The sequence below is a fragment of the Phoca vitulina genome, unplaced genomic scaffold (assembly GCF_004348235.1).
Source record: "Phoca vitulina isolate PV1807 unplaced genomic scaffold, GSC_HSeal_1.0 scaffold10, whole genome shotgun sequence".
NCBI lineage: Eukaryota > Metazoa > Chordata > Mammalia > Carnivora > Phocidae > Phoca > Phoca vitulina.
Genome location: NW_022589713.1, coordinates 50399892 through 50420335, shown reverse-complemented (window position 1 = coordinate 50420335; position 20444 = coordinate 50399892). Strand labels below are relative to the sequence as shown.

At 47.2% G+C, this 20444-nt stretch overlaps 2 protein-coding genes across 4 annotated transcripts in view; one reads left to right on the top strand and one right to left on the bottom strand.

The window, feature by feature from the left end:
• Nucleotides 1-10639, top strand: part of SUSD5 (sushi domain containing 5) — a 58744-nt gene extending 48105 nt beyond the window's left edge. For both annotated transcript variants that reach the window (XM_032409069.1, XM_032409068.1), the window contains one exon: nt 8581-10639. In XM_032409069.1, coding sequence (XP_032264960.1) covers nt 8581-9884 — 1304 coding nt within the window. In that variant the 3' untranslated portion in view covers nt 9885-10639. The remainder of the gene's footprint in view (nt 1-8580) is intronic.
• Nucleotides 10640-12433: 1794 nt separating this feature from the next.
• Nucleotides 12434-20444, bottom strand: part of CRTAP (cartilage associated protein) — a 34251-nt gene continuing 26240 nt past the window's right edge. The window contains exons 7-8 of one of the 2 annotated variants that reach the window (XR_004300122.1): nt 14139-19433; nt 12434-13404 (exon numbers count right to left, since the gene is read on the bottom strand). Coding sequence is in view for 1 of the 2 variants with exons in the window: in XM_032409067.1 (XP_032264958.1) it covers nt 19380-19433 (54 nt within the window). In the remaining variant the exon portion in view is untranslated. Of the gene's footprint in view, nt 13405-14019; nt 19434-20444 lie in introns of those variants that run through there. The other variant, XM_032409067.1, reaches the window with a different exon arrangement.

Sequence of the window (20444 nt, the reverse complement as noted above, 5' to 3'; positions counted from 1 at the left end):
TATATATGTACAAAAATAAGGTTAAATACAATGAAGGGATGGAATATGACTATAAAGATGAAAATTATAAAAGATTTTGTAAAAGGAATTGATAAGATAAGAAGTTGGTTGAAAAAAGAAAGAAGAGAATTTAAAAAAAAAAAGGGAGAGAATGTGATCAGGCAGGAGACTAGAACAAAGCCATATGCTAGAGATTTAGGGTATATTTTGGTCTGTTAGAAGAAACTGTATCCCAAAATTTTAAAGAGAGAACAACTTATATATATATATATATATATATATATATATAAGTTGTTATAAAGGTTAACTACTATGAAGGGATAGAATATGACTCTAAAAATGAAAAATAAAAAAGATTTTTAAAAAAGGGATTGATAAGATGTTGGTTGAAAAAGGGAAAAAGAAAAATTCAAAAAAAAAAGAAAATTAAAAAAATTAACTTTGAAAGACTAAAGAATCATGAGAAAAAAGCCATTAATTCTATGTGCAGTATTCCCCTAGCACTGGCGTTCTGCCATTCTCGTTGATCGGTAAACTTGGTCTTGGCTGGATGTTCTTGCTGATCTTCTGGGGGAGGGGCCTGTTGCCGTGGTTCTCAGATGTCTTTGCCGGAGGCGGAATTGCCCCGCCGTTGCCCAGTCCGGGCTAAGTAATCTGCTCGTGTTTGCTCTCGGGAGCTTTTGTTCCCTGCAAGCTTTCCGTACAGCTTTGGAGGCCGGGAGTGAAATAGCGGCCTCCCAGTCTCCTCCCCGGAGGAGCCGAGAACTCGGGGCCCCGCTCCTCAGTGAGTGCCCAGAGAAAAGCAGTCACGTGCACGTGTGTGTGTGTGTGTATACTTGTTTTATGCAGGCAGTATTATTCACTTAGATTTGCCCCCCACCCCGTATTTACCTGCTTCATTGTTCTTTCCTTCCTACATCTTGGGGCTTTCAGCAAGGATGCTTTCAGCAAAGATATTTTCACAGAGTAACAATTCTAGTTTGGCAGTTCTTTTCTTCTAACACTTTTTTGTCTTAAAGATTTATTTATTTGAGAGAGAGAGAGAGCACGCATGAGCAGGACGGGCAGAGGAAGGAGAGAATCCCAAGCAGACTCTGTGCTGAGCTCAGAACCCCATGCAGGGTTTGATCTCACAACCCTGAGGTCCTGACCCTGAGATCATGACCTGAGCTGAAACCAAGAGTCAGTCGCTGAACCCAACTGCGACACCTAGGTGCTCCTCTTCTAACATGTTAAAGGTATCACACAGTGTCTTCTGGCTTTCTTTCCTTTTTTTTAAGTCGCTCTCAGTCTGTTGCTTTTTTGAAGGCTATATGACTGCTTTCACTGGTTACTTTTTTTTCTCTTTGGTTTTAAGCAGTTTTAATTTGACATGCCTACATGTAATTTTCTATGAATTTATTCTGCCTGAAGTTTGCATTGACTCTTGAATATGAGTCTTCACGTCTTTTTCTCAGTTTTGTAAAATTCTCATTCTATTCTATTCCTTACAGTTTGTTTATTTTTTAGTTCTGTCATGATGTTACATCAGTTTGATTCCTGAAGTTTAAAATCACCCTTTTCATGACATTCTGTTATCACCCCCACTTTGAACTTTTGTTCTATTGCACTCACTTTCTTCTTAAGTTCTGTAGTGTGAAACCGTTGTGAGGAATTCATTCTGTTCCATAAATTCTTTCTTCTAAGTTAGGTTCTTTTGCCTTTTACATGCATCTTCCTTTCATCCAAGAGAGGGAATGGTAGCTAGAAGGGGACGACTCAGCAGAAGGGGTATGTAGTTTTACTTTTGCTTGTTTATCTGTTTGCTTTAAAATATCTGGGCTCTGCTCTCTCTTCAGAAAGGTTAAGTGTCCTATGCCGAGATTTACTTCACCTTCACAAGATGAAGTCCTGGCGTTTTGGATTCCATCAAGAACAGTCAGCCCTGCTGATTACTGGTCTGGTTCTCTCCACCCGCTTGGCTTCTGTCTGGGATTTGTTGACTCCTCGGTACAGTTTTTGAAGGGTGAGGGTGGGTTAGGAGTGGAGCCATGCTGCCTTTCTCTACTCTGCTCCAGAATCTTCTGTTTCTCCTCTGATAACTATTTTTTGAAATTTGTTACAAAATATTATGTCCTTTTCCATGCATTGTGGTTGTTTGTAAAAACTTTTTCCTGATGCTTAACATAGTTTTTGCATTTTAAAAAATTCATATTCAACAAGCCTAGTTGTGTGTGCACACACACACACGTACTTTAAAAAAGGTGTTGTCTCCTCATTTTGAAAGGTATAGGGTAGAGAAAATATGTGATGCTGTTTTAGCTGCACTATTTGGATATTTTCAAACCTGGCATACAATCCACCCTAATGATAAGGTCATCTGCGCTTCTGCCCCTGGTGATATACTCAAGGAGTCTGGAGTGTGAGCAGTGAGGTAGAAGAAGGAGAAGGCAGAGCAGAGGGAGGGGTTGTCAGGAGAACAAGAAGCACATGGAACTGCAGCTGAGGCAATGGAATCGGGGTTTGGGCAGAAGAGAAAGGAAGAAGTCCGAGCAGAGGTTACAAGGACGTGTCAAGGCAACAAATACTCTGAAGTACTGGAAGATCCTGAGTATCCCTCACTCACACTTTTTAGCTGTTGCCTGTTTGGGTGGAGTTCTGTTTACCCATGGACCACATCAGGGTTGGCGCCTGCTGGGGTTGTAAAGAGGTGGCTGCAAGGACCACAAGAGAACATGCCCACTCCACTACCCGCCTTTACGTGGGCCCCCGCCAGCTTTCACACTGGCAGAACTCTGCAAATGTGGGCTCCTTTAGCCCTTATACCCAATGGTTGGTGAGCTCCAGTGGATGACCTGATAGAGAATAAATGCAGTGTCAGAATTTAACCAGAAATGACAGAAGTTCCATGGAATGAAACAGAACCATTTGTGGGCTCTCGACGGGTTGGTGTCTTGGGGCTGTAATGAGGCAACCAAGAAATACTCCCTAGTAAAATAACGTGTGGTAAGAGGCCCTCCATTGCAGATCGTGCATGAGGTAATAGCCTGCGATTTCAAGTGGGGGAAAGCTTCTTGAGGAAAAATGGTCTTGGAGAGACCTGCTTCCTGCCTTTCCCCATCATGAAAGGGGGCTGTGTTCTAGCTGAGAACACAGGCGTATTCATCCTCAACAGCAGAACCTCTGGGAGACAACTGGTATATGTACATTGTTTTGCAAACATATTATTTTTTTCCGCAATGCCCTAAAATACATTCTGGTTATTTATTTATTTTTAAAGATTTTATTTATTTATTTGACGGAGACACAGCAAGAGAGGGAACACAAGCATGGGGAGTGGGAGAGGGAGAAGCAGGCTTCCTGCGGAGCAGGGAGCCCAATGTGGGGCTCGATCCCAGGACCCTTGGGATCATGACCTGAGCCGAAGGCAGATGCTTAACCGACTGAACCACCCAGGTGCCCCACATTCTGTTTTTTTAAAACAAAAAACAAGTTGGATACAGCAGATTTGAGGCAAAAATGACCTGTCAGATGTGTGAAATGCCAAGTTTCTTTGCATTAGGACTAAACTTGGGTGGACATGGCTCACTTCCCTGCCTCATGAAGATGAATCTGCTAGCAGTGGGGAGGGAGTTCTCCTGGGGTGTCCTTTTATGATGGTAGGTGCGGGAGCACCAAGGAAAGGCTGGGAGGAGAGTAGGTGTTCTCATGGGCCAGGCTGTGCACTGATTTGCTCACCTGTGTGTGAAAGGTGAGTGTGTATGTGTGTGTTGCACTCCCATGTATGTGTCTATATTCAAGTAGTACTTCAGTGGTGGTATCTTTCAGAGGTGTTATAAGATACTATGGTTATATGTCATTAATTCCTCAGAGATTGGAAACGAGCCCAAAGTCCTCTTGTGTTTAGAACACTGTGTTCCTGGCACTAGATCTTAGCTTTGAGCCATTATGAGGCAGGAATCAGGAGAAACTGGGGAGCTGAGTAGATATTCCTTCCTGTTTCTCCCAGTGCCAGTTAATCTTTCACTCATTCAAGAATACCTATAAGAACACCTATAACGGGTTGGGCACCATTCCGCTCTAGGGATACAGTGACTTGGTCTCTGTCCTCGAGCCAGCTCATGGCCAGTGTGTCAGTTTTTTCTACATAATAAACCACCCCCCAAAATGTAATGGCTTGGGGCGCCTGAGTGGCTCAGTCGTTAGGCGTCTGCCTTCGGCTCAGGTCATGATCCCAGGGCCCTGGGATCGAGCCCTGCATCGGGCTGCCTGCTCAACGGGAAGCCTGCTTCTCCCTCTCCCACTCCCCCTGCTTGTGTTCCCACTCTTGCTGTGTCTCTGTCAAATAAATAAATAAAATCTTAAAAAAAAAAAAAGGTAATGGCTTAAAGAACACTCATTTATTTGGGTGCAATTTTCTGTGTAAGCAGTTTGGGCTGGGCTTACCCGGCTCATTCTTCGTCTTCTGGGCTTGGCTGGGTCACTCAGGTGAATGTGGTCAGCTCGCAGGTTGATGGAGCTGACTGGTTTAAGATGGCTTCAGTTGGAACAGTTGGCCTCTCCTCCACATGGCCTCTCACCCCTCAGTAGGCTGTCCGAGGCTTGTTCGCGTGGCAGCTGGGGGTGCAGAGAGAGAGAGAGAGCATGCAAGGCTTTCACTGTATTCTGTGGGTCAAAGCAAGCAACAGGCCAGTCCCAATTTGAGAGCTGGAAAAAGAGACACCACTTCTTGAAGGGAAGAGTTACGCAATCCCATTGCGAAAGGACTCAGTGTAGGGAAGGATGGAGAATCGTGGCCATTTTTGTGATCACCCTACCGCAGTCAGTCAGGACACACACGTTCAAACAAACAGTATAACCTCATTAAGGTCAGAGATTTAAGTCATGGCCTTCTTAAATGGCCAGCTGGATTCAGTATGACTTGTTTGGGTAAATTTTAGAGAAAAGTGTCATAGTGGCTTTTGTTTCATTTTGTTGTGTTTTTAAGAAAAGATGGTACTTGAATGCAAAACCTAGTCTTTATTCAGCAGGATGGGTGAGAATTTGTGCATACAAAAGCTCTGCGATTCAAGCTGGTAGGTCTCAGGACCATGGAATTCCATCCCCTATGCTCCATGAGGGCTGGGACTGCTTGTCCTGTTCACCAGTGACCTGGAGCCTTCGCAGCGTCAGACAGTGGGCACTCGGGGAAGTTTGTTGAATGTCGGAGCAGGTGACTGCAGTACTTGGAATGGAGGTACAGCGGAGTGTGAGGCATTATGACAGCAGAGAGCGTGTAGGGGGCCAGCCTGCCCTGTGTTGGAATTCTGGGATGCTCCTAGCATGGTCCCGCCATTGATGTGGCTTTTGTCTGGGGATTGTGAACAGGACATCATGTGGTAGAAGGGTCTCCTGAAATAATTACTAGACAGTCTTTTTCTTTCTTTCCTCTTTCTTTCTTCCTTTCTTCCTTCCTTCCTTCCTTTTTCTTTCTTTCTTTCTTTCTTTCTTTCTTTCTTTCTTTCTTTCTTTCTTTCTTTCTTTTTCTTTCTTTTTCTTTCTTTCCTTCCTTCCTTCCTTCCTTCCTTCTTTCTTTCTTATTTTATTTTTAAGTAATCTCTATACCCAAAGTGGGGCTCAAACTCACAACCCTGAGATCAAGAGTCGCGTGCTCTACCGACTGAGCCACCCAGGCGCCCCTTTGCATTTTTGAAGACACAAATAAAGTGAATGCACTTAAATTTTAGGAGCAGATCAGAAAGGACTTTTAAATTTATTTATAACTCGCATTAAGGAAGCAAAATAAGGAGTCTTGTAAGAAATAAGCCAAATGCCCTTTAATCCAGTTTCAGAGCCCACGAATTCACCACATGACATCTCAGCACTCTATCTAGACCTTGGTTCTGGAGCTCTTTGCATTTGTGCTTTCCGAGTTGCAAACTGAAGTGGGGGAAGACTACTAAGATCTATTTCTTCCCACAGAACACTTCTCACACCAACAACCAATTATGCCAATCCTCCGTCCTGAGCCTCCTGTATTTCTGACCAACTAGCTATAAATTGAGGATTCTCATGACCATCCTCTCAGCCTCAGTAATTTGCTAGAAAGGCTCACAGAACTCAGGAAAGCACTTTACTTACATTTACCAATTATTATAGAGGATATTATAAAGAATACAGATGAACAACCAGATGTAGAGATATAAAGGGCAAGGTCTAGAAGGATCCCGAGTACAGGAGCTTCTGTCCCCGTGAAATTGGGGTGAGCTACCCTCCCAGCACGTGGATGCCTTCACCAACCTAGAAGCTCTTTGCACCCTGTAGTTCCGGGGGTTTATGGAGGTTTCATTATTTAGGCATGATTGATTCAATCATGGCCATTGATGATGGACTCCACCTGCAGCCCCCTTCCCCCTCCTCACAGGTCAGGGGCTGGGGCTACAAGTTCCAACCCTCTGATCACTTGGTTGGTTCCTCTGGCAACCAGCCACCATCCAGAAGCCATCTAGGGGTCACCTCATTAGCATAAATTCAGGTAAGGCTGAAAGGAGCTTGTTATGAGTAACAAAAGATGTTCTTATCACCCCCATTGCTTAGGTAATTCCAAGGGTTTTAGGAGCTCTGTGCCGGGAACCGGGGGCAAAGACTAAACATATACTTCTTATTACATTGCAATGTCCTAGGGAGCCTTTCTGTTTTAATAACTAAGTATGACTTCCAGTAGGACTTGACTTTCAAAGACCACTGAGAATGGGGAAAGCCCAGTGGGCTGCTGTCTTCTGAGGACACAGCTCCTTGAGCCTTCCTGACCTGCTATCCTTACATTCTGGTCTCCTAACTGCGGGGCCCTTTGTTCATTCTTACTTGGCTGGATTTAGAATATTTCACAGCATGGCCTCAAGCAAAGAGCAAATCAGAATTTTTAAAAGATATGTTTTTACTTAACATACATACATATCGTAAGGGGACAGATCAATTAATTATCAGAAAAGAAACAAAGAAATTAGCCACCACACAGGTCAAGTAGAATGTTGCCAGGATCCCCAAAGCCATGCTTGTCCCCAGACTTAGTCATCACCCCTTCTCTCCATCCACCAACCTGACTTTTAACATCATAGATTAGCTTTGCCTATTTTTGCACTTTATGTAAATAGAATCACACAAAGTGTGTTCTTTTGTGTCTGGCTTCTTTTCCTCAACATTATGGCTGTGAGATTCATCTATGTCCTTCAGAAGTAATAGTTGGTTCATTTTCATTGATGTACAGATTTTCCTTGTACAAATATGCTATGGTTTATATCAGCTCTGTGGTTTAGGGACATTTGAATCGTTTCCAGGTTTTGGCTGTTATGAACATTCATGTGCATGTCCTTTGGTGCCCAAACACTAGATACCATCAGTTTACACTAGATATTGTCAGTCTGCTTACTTTTAGCCATTGTGGTGCTATGGAATGGCATATTTTTATGGCTGTAATCAGCATATCTCTATTACTAGTGAGGTTGAGCACCTGTCCACATGTTTAATGACTACTTAGATGTCTTTTTTGTGATGTGCCAATTCAAGTATCTTTGCCAACTTTTCTATGGTTTGTCTGCCTATTTAGTATTGATTTGTAGGAGTTCCTTATGAATTCTGGATAGGACTCCTTTGGAGATAGTATGTGTCACAAATATCTTCAAGTCTGTGGCTTGCATTTTAACTCCCTTCATGGTGGCTTTTGATAAACACAAGTTCCTATAGTTAATGTAATCCAGTTATCCACAATCCTTGTGCCAATACCACAGTCTTTTTTTTTTTTTAAGATTTTATTTATTTATTTGACAGAGAGGGACACAGTGAGAGAGGGAACACAAGCAGGGGGAGTGGGAGAGAGAGAAGCAGGCTTCCTGCTGAGCAGGGAGCCCGATGTGGGGCTCGATCCCAGGATCCTGGGATCATGACCTGAGCCGAAGGCAGACGCTTAATGACTGAGCCACCCAGGCGCCCCGCCAATATCACAGTTTTAAAAAGTACTCCAGTTTTAGAGTAAATCTTGAAATTTTGTAGATTTCAAGAAATTTTCTTGGTTCTTTGCATTTCCATAAATTTTTGCATCAGCTTGTCAATGCCTGAGATTTTTATTAGGGTTGTATTAAATCTGTATAGATCAATTTGGACAGAGTTGACAGCTTAACAATTCTGAGCCTTCCATTGCATGATCATGGTATATCCCTTCATTTAGTGAGGTCTTTAATTTTGCTTGGCAATATTCCGTACCACTCCATGTTGAAATCTTGCACATCTTTTGTTAGCTTTATTCCTAGGTGTTTGATTTTTTTAATGCTATGGCAAATGGTGTCTTTTAAAATTTTTGTTTCTGTATATTGCTGGTATATAGAAATACAGTTGATATTTTACATTGACAATAGACCCAGTGTCCTTGATAAATCCATATATTAATTGTAACAGTTTATATGTAGATTCTTTGGATTTGTCTGTGATACACAGTCATATCATCTGTGAATGACAGCTTTATTTCATCTGTTCCAGTCCTTATGCTTTTTATTTCCTTTTCTTGTGTTCTACGCTGCTGGCTCTGTGACCTTGGACCTAATGGGGTTTTTCTTTCTCCCCTTCCAGATGCAGCTGAGGCACATATTGACTATGAGGATAATTTCCCGGATGACAGATCTGTGTCATTCAGAGAGCTCATGGAGGACTCTCGGACAGAGGCAGAGGAGGACAGAGGTCCGGGAGAGGCCTCTGAGGAGGCTCCAAGACAGGACCGTCTGGTCTCCATTTCTGTGGGGAGAGAAAACATAGCCCAGGATACAGCCTTTGTGCCAACTACAGGCTTGTCCATCATGGGAAGCAGTGTCCCCACAGACCTGCCAGGATCCCAGCTAAACCAGAAGTACTTGTTCTGGTTTCCTGCTGAGAACTTCCACAAGCCTGAGCTGGAGAAGGAGATGGATGATGGCACCAAAAAGCAGTTTCCAGCTAGAGACAGCCATAGTAGCCCAACACCAGCTCCAGGTGAACCTGAAGCCGAGGTGATCTATAGCAGCACTCGTGGTCCTTTGGGGCCATTCTTAGGTAGGACTGACAGCAAGACAGGGGACCCAATGGTGAGCAGCAGTGATGAGTCCTGGTTAGATGGCTACCCTGTGACCGATGGGGCTTGGAGGAAGATAGAGGCAGAAGAGGAGGAAGAGGAGGAAGATGGGGACAAGGGAGCTGGGTCAGTAGGGCTGGAAGAGAGGGTTCCCGTTACTCCTAATCAGCCCATTCCTGTAGAAGTTAAGAAGCCCGGGAGTACCACCCTCACACCAAGTGACGACATGACCCATAGTTCAGTTCTTCCCTCTCAAACACCAGATGTAGAAGCTTTGGCTCTCAGACCAATGAATGTGTCTGAAACTGAGAGTCCGAGCAAGGGAGATGGTGACTTGACCAGGTACCAGTCAACTGTTCCCTGGAGCTTTGCCACAGAGACATCTCCCATGGCCACCCTACCCTATGAACTCACCAGCTCTACCCTGGGGACAGTGACAACTGCTGTCCAGCAGATGCCGAATCGCATTCCCTCCACTATCATGGCGGCCAGCCAGACTCCAGGGGAAACCATTGCTACTGAGGTCCAGGATAGTTTCCCATACCTGCTGTCTGAGGAATTCTTGGGACAGGAAAGCCCTGGCCCAGGTGCAGGTGAGGAGCTTCTTCCAAGTGTGGAGCCGTGTATAGGGGATGGGTGTCCCGGCCTCAGCGGAGGCCCTGTCATTGCCACCACTGTCACCGTCCTGTGTCTGCTGGTGCTCCTGGCAGGCGTGGGGGCGGTGTGGGGCCACCGTAAGTGCCAGCACAAGAGCTCCGTGTACAAGCTGAATGCTGGGCAGCGGCAGGCGCGGCACTACCACCAGCAGATTGAGATGGAGAAGGTCTAGCCACCTTCAGAGCTGGCTCTCCCGAAGCCACTTAGGAGGAAAAGAAACTGCCACGTCTCATTAATAAACACTGATAATTCACTAGAGCATGAAACAGGTGGAGTAGGGCTCGTCTCTCTTTTTCTCGGGTCTTTGTTCTATAGGCCGAGAAGTCCCTCTGGAGGCACCTGGTAGGACAAGAAGGCTCTGGTGGCATCATCATATGCATCGGTATCTCCTTAACCAACCACCCTGGAATGTACTGCGCTGATCTCAGACCTGTGCTCAGGCCCTAATTCCAGTATGAGGTCAAAACTCACCTCTCACTTCATCATACTCTTGTCTCCATTCCCTTGTTTTAAGAAAAAAAAATTAATAACTCCATGACCTGAAATTTTTAGAAAAAGTGTGATAAACTGAGCACTTGAGAGCAGTGTTATTTAGGATAGAGATATTTAATTGTTGGGGGTGGGACATAGAAAAGTAATGGGTTATTTCCTTTTAATGTTGTGACATTGTGAAGGCAAATGAGCCACGAACCAGGACATAGTCTAGAAGCTTTTGGTTTCTTTTTAATTTTTTGTTGAAATTGGAGGGAGGAAAAAAAAAAAAGAAATCCGAGAGAATTTAGGACTGATGCTTTGTTGGGGTGGGGAGGGAGGTGAGGAGTAGCAAGACACATCCACCTTTGTTCCCTCCATTTTGTAGGACAGACCATTGTTTTTTTAAAAAACACGTGATTAGTTTTGGGAACACCTGGGTGGCTCTGTCGGTTAAGCGTCTGACTCTTGATTTCAGCTCAGGTCATGATCTCTGGGTCCTGGGATCGAGCCCTACATTGGGTTCCGTGCTCAGCAGGGGATCTGCTTGATGATTTTTCTCTCTCTCCCTCTCACATGAATAAATAAGCACATGCTCTCTCTCTCCCAAATGAATAAATAAATCTTTTTAAAAATAAAATAAAAAAATTTAAAAACGGTTAGTTTTGTACCAGTAAGCATCATTTCTTCTTGGAAGCAGTGGCCTAGTTGTCCTTGACCAGCCTGTGCCTAGGAATGTCCTAGAATTTTTCGCTGAACTAACAAAACTCAGTTCTTGGTTTCCTCTCTCAGGATTAACCATTTCTCTGAACCCAAGTCAGAGGGAATGACACGGGAGGAAAACAATGTTTTAAGAGGACTAGGATATCAAGTATGGGTACCTATTCAGTGGGAAAGCAGAGGAATTAAAAAGGAATACGAAATGCTCTGTGCTGACCTCCTCTGTACTCTGTTGTGGCAATCGGGAGCTCCATGGAAACATGAGCCCAGGATGGACTCCTCCTGGCTATTGAGCAACCCATTTCCTGGTACCTGGGTCACCTTAGGATGGCTCAGCACGTTTACGGCAGTGGTTCTCGGAGCACGGCCCCCAGACGGGCTGCGTCAGCTCAGCAGGAAGCCGAAGCGTGGGGGCGGGGCTGAGCCAGCTGCGCTGTGAGGAGCCCTCCAGGTGATTCTGAAGCGCACTCAAGTTTGAGAACCGTTGCTCTGTCGTGTGAATCGTGAGCTTTGAGCCGGCGGAGGCTCTGGCGGCTCGGACGGTGAGGAACACCCACGGCTTGCCTCGCCCGGAAGGCCGCGTTGCCGCGGGCCCGGGGGGCAGCGTCCGACCCCGCCATCGCCGGTGGGCTCCTGCGCATCCGCACGGAAACGAAACACGTTATATTTTTACAGTGTGAGTCACCTTCTTAGAAACAGTCTTCAGTGGTAAAAAGTGGTGAAGCCTGGACATTGATTTTGGGACCCTAAGTGTCTACGTGCTTTTATGGGGCATGAGAGAAATCCTGATCGTTACAACTGAACAGTTGGTGGTGGTCCTTGACCTAAGGAAAAAGGAATTTGCATAACATGTTTTCCACCCTGCCACCTCTTTCCGGCGCAAGCTTTGGAAAAATAACTGGCTAAGTAGCTCTAAAGGCAATGCAGCAAAATCAAAGACGCTAGTCCCCATTACTGGGTGAAATGAAGGCCGGAAGCTATGGGATGGAACACCTCTGTGTCAGGTGAGATCTAGAATAGAACTGAAATACTTTCTGCATGTAGCCAAAGCAAAACACGACAGAATAGACGCCAGAGACTGTATATATTTATAAATTAGATTCTTTTCTAATCTATGACAAGATAACTTTTCTATTGTTAACTATATAAAATAACCCCCATCTCAACATTGGGATTGTGTTATTTGACTATTATTATGTAATAACCCAAGAACACTGACTTAATACCAACACAAAAATAGGTAATGGTAATACGAATGTATTAATAAATTTATTACAGATACATTAATACATGCAAATATATTATTTTATAGATATGAACTACATGAAAACAAACCCAACACATCAGTTTTTAAGTTTTTATTGATTTGCTGTCATCTAAATTAATGTTACAGGGGCACCTGGGTGGCTCAGTCGTTAGGCGTCTGCCTTCGGCTCAGGTCATGATTCCAGGGTCCTGGGATCGAGCCCCATGTCGGGCTCCTTGCTCAGCAGGGAGCCTGCTTCTCCCTCTCCCACTCCCCCTGCTTGTGTTCCTGCTCTCACTATCTCTCTGTGAAATAAATAAAATCTTTAAAAAAAAATAAATTAATGTTACAGGATCTAAAAATGCATATGGAAAGGGAATGATGAAAACATTTGTAAATCTAAATTATGTCATCATGCATGTCTTGAGACGTGTTCATGAAAATTGAGGGTCAGATGGTCCATCAACACAAAGCTTCTGAGATCTTTAAAATAAATAATTATTTCCCCTAAACGGTTGCCAAATGTATTTCATATCTGGGTTACATCATGATGGTTTAAAACCCGAAAATCATGTCTTCATATTTGCTCTAAGACCACCCTCTTGGAGTCTCTGCCTTGTTACCTCTTGCAGCAGGATTTCAGGGACATCTGCACAGCCCCGCCCCTCCTCCTGCCTCCCTTCCTCTTCCTCACCTCACCCGGAGACCCGGCCCTTCACTACGACGAAGCCCAGGATCAGGGCTCAGTGTGGTTCCCAGGCCAGCAGCACAGGCACCACTTGGAAGCTTGCTAGAAATGCAGAATCCCAGGCCCACCCCAGACCCGCTGACTCAGACTCCGCATTTAACAGGGTGCGTAGCTGATGGGTGTGCAGGGGCGTGCAGGGCTGAGAGCCCAGGGCTGATTGCCCTCCTTCTCCTGACTGGACACTCGGAGGGATGATTCAAGAGAGTTAGATGTAGAGACCAGTCATAAAAGCGTGGGCAGGGTTAACAGAAACATCGAGGGGTGCTGGAGGGCTCTTAGGGGACCGGAGGAGAGCTCAGTGACAGGAACGGCTCTTCGGGACAAAACCTCTAGCCTCAAGGAGAGCACAGCCCCGCTGTCCAACGGTGGCCTGAAGGAAGCAGGGTTCACCCTGCAATCTTGGCAGCACGTCCCAGTGGCAACCCGAAGTCAGAGGGTGAGGGAGCCCAGGCAATGTCAACCATAAGGGTCAGGCCCCTGGGGCGCAGTGCAGGCTGAGAAAGAGATCTGGAGAGACAAATGGAGAGATGCAGCTCAGAGAACATCAGCACCAATCCCATCTGCCTTATGTCCCCTTTTACTTCTGCAACCTCCAGGAGGCCAGGCATGCCTCCCAGGTTCCTCAGTGTCACGGACACTGTTGTGCCCCGCCCAGATCCCCTTCACTCTGCAGGTGAACCCATCCTCCAGCTGCCCTGAATGTTGGCTGCTAAAATGCTCAAAAACGCCTTCTCCTCCAGAGGATTGCCTTCGGCCTGATGGGAGTTCCTCCCCAGGAGTCAGACCCACCTCATCACGGCCAGGGCAGCCTGCAGCTCGGACGGGCACGGGCATACCTGAGGCCTGCCTCCCTGCCTGCAGCGGGGCCAACCCTTGGTATCACTCGTGCTCCTGACCTCCCATGCGATCAGCCTAAGGCTGGTTTCCCTCACACCCCACTTCAGAGCCTTCCATCCCACACAAGCCTTCCCAAGCTCTGGTTCCCTGCATCTCCCCTCCTCCTCAATCCATACTTCTCCCCTGTATCTTGTGGATTTTTGGGCTGACTCCAACAAAACGCCTGTGTCCCCCCCCCCCCCCACCGCCCTCCTTCACACGGCTACTGTTTGAACACTCCATGCCCTGTCTCCGCTACTGTCCCGTCTGGTCCCTCACTCTTTGCACCTGCTTCCTCCGCTCTTTGTCTCCTTCCTTGCCCTTTACTGACATGCACGAAGCATGGAAGCTGTTAGCGGTCATACCTGAAGGTGTTTTGGTCCTTGTTTGAAACAGTACATATTTTATCACTTCTCCGATGTTGGCAGCAAGGGACCAGCTCTTTAGATCAAAAGCAAGCCCTGGATCCCAAATGTTTAGATTTCCTCGAAAAGAGAACCTTCCTGGGAAGAGGAATGAGTCCCTGTCTCCTGAAAAGGCCCTCGGCCCGCGAGGCTAGCAAGGATCCCCTCCGCTGAGTAAGATCCCAGAGTCCTTGGGGTAAGGGTTCTGCTTTGCTAGACGACCGTCAGAAATCTCAGGGACCTGAGAAAACAGAGCTCATTACAACACACATCCTCGAATGACGGGGTGTGGCTCAGTCCCACCCAGTAGATAAACAGTAGAACATAAGCAAAATAAAACATTTAATGTGATTTTCCTTAAAAAAAAAACTTTGTTTTCAATGACTTTCCAAGTTCTAATTTCCTGTAAGAATGGGATTGCACATACGGCCCTGGCCAAGGGAAGGGAGGGGAGAGACACTGGCAACAATGTTCATAGTCTGGCCTCCTGATTGCCACCTTCAAGTAGGCCTGAAAACCCGTCCATCTTGTATCTGTTGGCCAAATTGCTTACTTCCTTCTTATTTTCTTATAAAATGAGGCACCAGTATCTTACCCTAGCAGCTCCGAGAGAATAGTGAGCCAACCTGTTCATTCAACAAGCCACCAAAGCCAGGTATTTGCGGGGAGGCACCAGAGTGGGCAGTGAGAGGGGCTGGGGTCAGGCTGCTCCCACACCTGCCCCAGGGGGAGAAGGACCCTACCGTGGGGCACAAACCACAGCGCTCCTGACTGGTTTCAGGGACAGGAGTGGGTCAGTCAAGGCGAAGCTGGGCTGCCCCGGTGTCTTCCCTGTCAGGGACACGCTACGGGGACGGACGGGGTGGGGAACGGCCCTAACCCTGGCTGCAGGCACAGGAAGTCCTATGCACAAAACCTTTGGCTGAGGCTTATTTGAGGTTCCTTTCCCTTTTTCCCCCCTTGTATATAGTTGAAACTCTCCACACTAGGTCATTCAAGCCTGCAGTCACCAGAAAAAAGAAGTCGCTGTTCGGGGGATGGCAGATGATCAAGAGCGCAGACAGCTGTGATGAAGGATTAGTTGTGGGTTTTTCTCAGGGCCTCGCTACAAACTGGGTTGCAGTTCCATGTGCAAACACTATTAAATGAGAATGTTTTCTCTGGCACCAACCCACCTTTCCCCCATGGTTTCAGTATTGAATTAAAAAAAAAAAAAAAAACTGAAGTAGCTTAGGTTTACAGCTCACATTCAAAACTTAAAAACATTATTTCCATAAATGTTGGCGGGAACCGGCGGCTGTTTATCCCACCAGCAGTCATAATAAACCCTTCCCCATTGACAATCGAACAGATCATTTTTTGTTTGCCACTGAGTTTGGTTCAATAAAATGTTTGTGCTCTGAAAATTCCCTTAGTAAGAACTCCTAAAAGCAGCATTTCCCAAGGCGGCCTTCGTGGCCAACGGACCCCGTGGCTCTCCCGGTTCCCAGAGGTGCGCACAACAGGTTAGTGGCCCTCATTAGAAAGGCTCCAAATTCAGAGGTCCCAGCACACTGAACATGTTGGTGTGTGAGACATTTCAATTAGTCCCTTTTAAACCCGCTTCCACCACTAGTGTAGAGACTGAACATTAATGGGGCCACAGTGGGTGCCCCCTCCCTGGGCTGCCCAGGGGACAAGGTGGCTGGACAGATCACCCCGTCCCCGTGCCTCCCAGCTGGGCTCCATGCAGATGGGTTGGAGGATAAGCAAGCCTGGGTCTGGAAACTCCCACAAAGCTTAACAAATGTGTTTGTTTTTTCAAAAGACAGGCGCAACTCATGCTGAACCCATGCAGTCTCAATCCAGGAATCTTCTAGGCTCTTCCAAGAAACACGCTCAGGGAGGTGCTGGGTTGAGGTCGCTGAGTGCAGCCTGAGTACTGGGTTTCATGGTAGGTGTGGAGGAATCGGCCCACCTCTTTTTCTTTTTTTTTTTAAGATTGGTTTGGTTTCCTTTGGAATAAAAAGATCAGGAACCGGGTTCCACAGCCTTCAGTCAAAGCAAAGTGCTGACAATGCCGACCAGCCTGCTCCCAGGGCTTCTTCCTCAGGGTTACTGCTAGGATGGGGGTGGAGGTGCTTTTCAACCCCCCATAAAGAGGGGCCAAGTTCAGAGAGTGAATGAGGACCCCTGCCACCACCACCACCACTCAACCCTGTGTGGAAGAACATCATCCACAAAGAGCTCAGCTCAGCCCAGGCTCAAGGAAGAGGACAAAATGGAAGCTCTGCAGGGCACACAGAGGTGGAGTGGGTGAGACCACCCCACCCAGCTGGTCCCCGTGGTGGTGTCCTCGGCTGTTCTCGCACAGCTGGGAAGGACAGCTGCAGCCAAGAGGTCCCCCGGGAGTTGCCAGGTGCAACTGGCTTCCAGGCATCCTGGGGCAGGGCATCCACTCACTGGGGCCCCCTCTACTTTAGAGTCCTGCCCTATGACTCTCCTCCCCACTGGCTTCAAAAGGAAGTTTCTCTGGTGGAGTGGAGGGCAGGGCGAGGGAAGAAGGAGGACCCAGTGTTCGAGGGGCGGAAGGCAGTAGCATCTGACTCGTTGCTGAGCTGGAGGGTGCCCTGACTGGGGGCTGCTGGGGACACCAGTGTGGCCATCACAATGCCAGTCACACGGACTCCTTGGCCACACAGCCCCTGGGAGTGTAGGCTCTGTAGGCAGGCCAAGTCCAGCCAAAGAGAGTAAGTAGCAGCTTATTGTCTTGAGTTGAGTACCCCAGGAGAAGGACCTGGCAGAAGGATTCTTGTGCAGGTAAAGGAGGAAGTGCTCTTAGGAGAAAGGGATGAGGGAAGCAGAATAGTGCAGAAGGAGGAACAGAAGGGCCCATCTGTGTTCCCAGAGCTTGGAGTAGCGAGATGGGGGGTAGGGGAAAATATAGGAGTTTTCCACCTCCAATTATTCACCATTACATTAAAGACCCCAAATTCTAGCTCCCTTCACTCCATGCCACTGTAAGAAAAGTCCTGTCTCTCAAATGCTGAGCCAGCCTCCTCCAGCCTCCATCCCCAGAGAGTCCCAACTCGACTAAGCAGCTTATTGGAGGAGGGAATAAGGTTGAAAAAAGAAAACTCAGATTCCAAAACACCACTTTCCTGGGTTTCTCCAATCTCAAAGGTGGCTCCTTCTCAGTCTCTTTGGCAAGTTTCTCATTTCCCAGAGAGCCTCAGAGCTCTGTCCTCGGCCCTTTTCTCATTTCTTAATACATGCATGCAGTCTAGGTGACCCCATCCAGGCTCCTGGGTTTATATACCATGTACGTGCTGATGATTCAGCAGGGGGCGAGGGTTGGTGTTCCTCCCAGACACCCTTCACAGAGCCAAGACCCACATCCGCACCCCCGGCCCCTATCCACTCCCGGTGGTCACAGTCCTTCTTCCAGAGAACTGCCCTCAGCCGACCGAGCTACTTGCCTTCAAAGGTACACCCCTTCCCCCTATGGGACAGTCGATAACTAACGGATTGATGGAGGCCTTCACAAGTTTCTTCTGAATGTACCCCCACAAGAAACCACATGCATCTGGATCCCTGTTTCAGGCTCTGTTGAAGGCCTGATCTGAGAACGCTCTCAAATTTTATTTGCAGCCTGAACCTCCCATCCCAGCCTCAGACAGCCTGCTTTGCACCAAATTCCTTACTTACCACACACAACCAACTTCCCGATATTCAGTAAATGGCAACTCCATCCTTCCTGCTACTCTGGCCAAAAACCTTTGAGGTCACCATTAACCCCTCTTTCTCTTATGCTCCACATCCAATCTGTCACCAAATCCTACGGGCCCTGCTTTCAAAATAAGCCCACAGTCTGACCATTTCTCACCATCTCCATTGCGACGGCTCAGGTTCAAGCCAGCACTCCCTTTGCCTCGTATCCCTGCATCCACCGTTGCTCACAATATGGCAGCTGGAGGGCTCCAGTCAGCCAAGGCACTCCTCCACCCAAACCTTCCAATGGCTCCCATCGCACTCAGAGTAGGAGCCAAAGGCCTTACACTGGCCTAAGCTGTCTGTCCTCTCTCCCACCTCCCTCACCTTATCTCCTTCCTTTCTTCCCCTTGCTCACCCCTCTTCTTGGCCTCTTTGCTATTCCCTCACCACAGCGAGTATGTTCTCACTGTAAAGCATGGCATATGCTGTTCCCTCTGCCTGGAATGCTTTTCCCTGAGACCTGCTTCTGATGTCACCTTCTCAGTGAAGTCTTTCTTCCCTGACCATCCTATTTAAAACTGTAGCCTCATCTCCAGGCTTCCATACCCACTTCGCTGCATTATTTTTCTCCATAGCAATTATCACTATTGATAGTCTGTATATATTTATTCTTATTTATTTGCTGTCTGTCTCTCCTTATAGAATGTAGGCTCCAGAGGGCAGGGTTTTGTTGGGGTTTTTTTTCTGTCATTCTGTGCAGTATTTCCAATGCCCAGGTCAATGTCTAGTATGTAGCAGGTGCTCAATAAATATTTATTGAAAGAATGAAATGAAACTAGACTCTCTCTGCTTTCTTCCATTCCCAACTTTGAGACTTATAACTGACTCTTGTCCCCAGGGGGGGCCGACCAACCACTGTAAGACTTTGGAGATGCAGAAGTGTTGGGCAAAAGCTGTATTTCTATAGCCTGCACTATCTACCCAACTTGTCTTTCAGTGGGTGCCGGAAATGGTTCAGGTCAGACCATGTGGAGGCTGTCAGGGGCGGGGAGAAGTTTGGCCTTTGTCTTCCACTATCTTTCCTGGATCAGGGCATGGGGATGAAGAAGTATAAAATCTGGAAGAGTGAAAACCCAAAGTAGGTTTTCACAATTACTTAATTTTAGGGGTATTTTTCTTATTTAAAATACAATAGTGATTTTCTGGGGGGAAAAAAATGGAAGACTGTCCTTCCAACCAAAACGGTGAGAAAGGCAGGCATGAACATGGAGAAGGCAGGTGTGAAGATGGGGAGGGAGACAGGTGTGAGCGTGGGCCGACCCTGGGGAGGCAGGTGTGGTCACGGGGAAGGCAGGCTCACCCCTTATTGTATGTAGTGAGAGCTGAGGCTTCCCTTTCACTTCACAGAGTAAAGAGAGGGCTCTGAGGTGTCAACAACGTGGGCTACTGGGGAAAGGAAGACGAAGAATCTGTGTCTCCTGAACATCAAGGGCATCTCTCTGCTGCGGACTAGCCAGTCTCCTCCAGCTCCAAGAGGTCATCCACATATTCCAGAACCTCTCCCTGTAAGAGACAAGAGGACATCTGCGTTAGGTGGGCTACCCGACTTTAAAAGTGCCGGTAAGCAGAGACGGTCTCTAAGATGTCACTGCCGGCGGCCTGCGTGGCCTGGAGCAGCCCTTCCCCACTGCCCTTGGGCCCAGAGGACCTGACTTCCCCTCGGAGGGACCTGGCTTCCATGTGAACGTGCAGTCACGTGCTCTGGAACGCCCGCAGACGGCCCGTGGGAAGGGGCAATCCAGCCACCCTCTGAAAGACCTGTTTAGTGCCCCCTTTTCTGGGCATCCCCCCTACCCCTTAGCACTTATTCCACAGGAACACTCTCTATCTGTCCCCTTCTGCCCTCATCAGCAGACCAGGAGTTTTTCAAGGACCAGGACCTGGGTTGCTTTTCTTCCCCAGAACGTGGCACGCAGAAGGTGGGAAACCCGCTAAAGGAAGAATGATTGAGAGTACGCGTGCATAATTCTGGTGTGGCTCAAGCAGTCACTCCCTTTACGAGACAGTCTCCTGGGTACAGTGGGACCCACTTGCCCATTGTCAGGGCCAGGAGCCCACCTGCTCCCTCCTTCTACAATCGGCCTCAACCTGAAATAGCCCGGCACACTTTCTGATTTCCTTCTCTGCATTGATTTCTCTCCCACAACACACCTGGGCCCAGCTGATGACACCCATTCTCTTTACTGCCAAGAATGAGTGAATCACCAAGGAGGCCAAGTCCCACTCCCACGAGAGGGTCAGCCCCACTGAAGCTAATCACCCCTGCTAAAGCTTGGCCTCCTTCACAGAGGCCACCATCACAGGCCAAGAGCCTATGTGCTCTTTTTGATATTTTAACACACTTTCCGTTATAAAATCTCAGCATCTGAGAATAGTTGGGAAATCTCCCAAGTACATGAGACACAACAGGGGGTCTTATTATTTTCATCAAATACTTCTACCTTGTCATGCCTGAGATCAGAAACTAAAGTCACGGAAGTGGAAGACCACTGATTGAAAAAACGATGTTCTGGG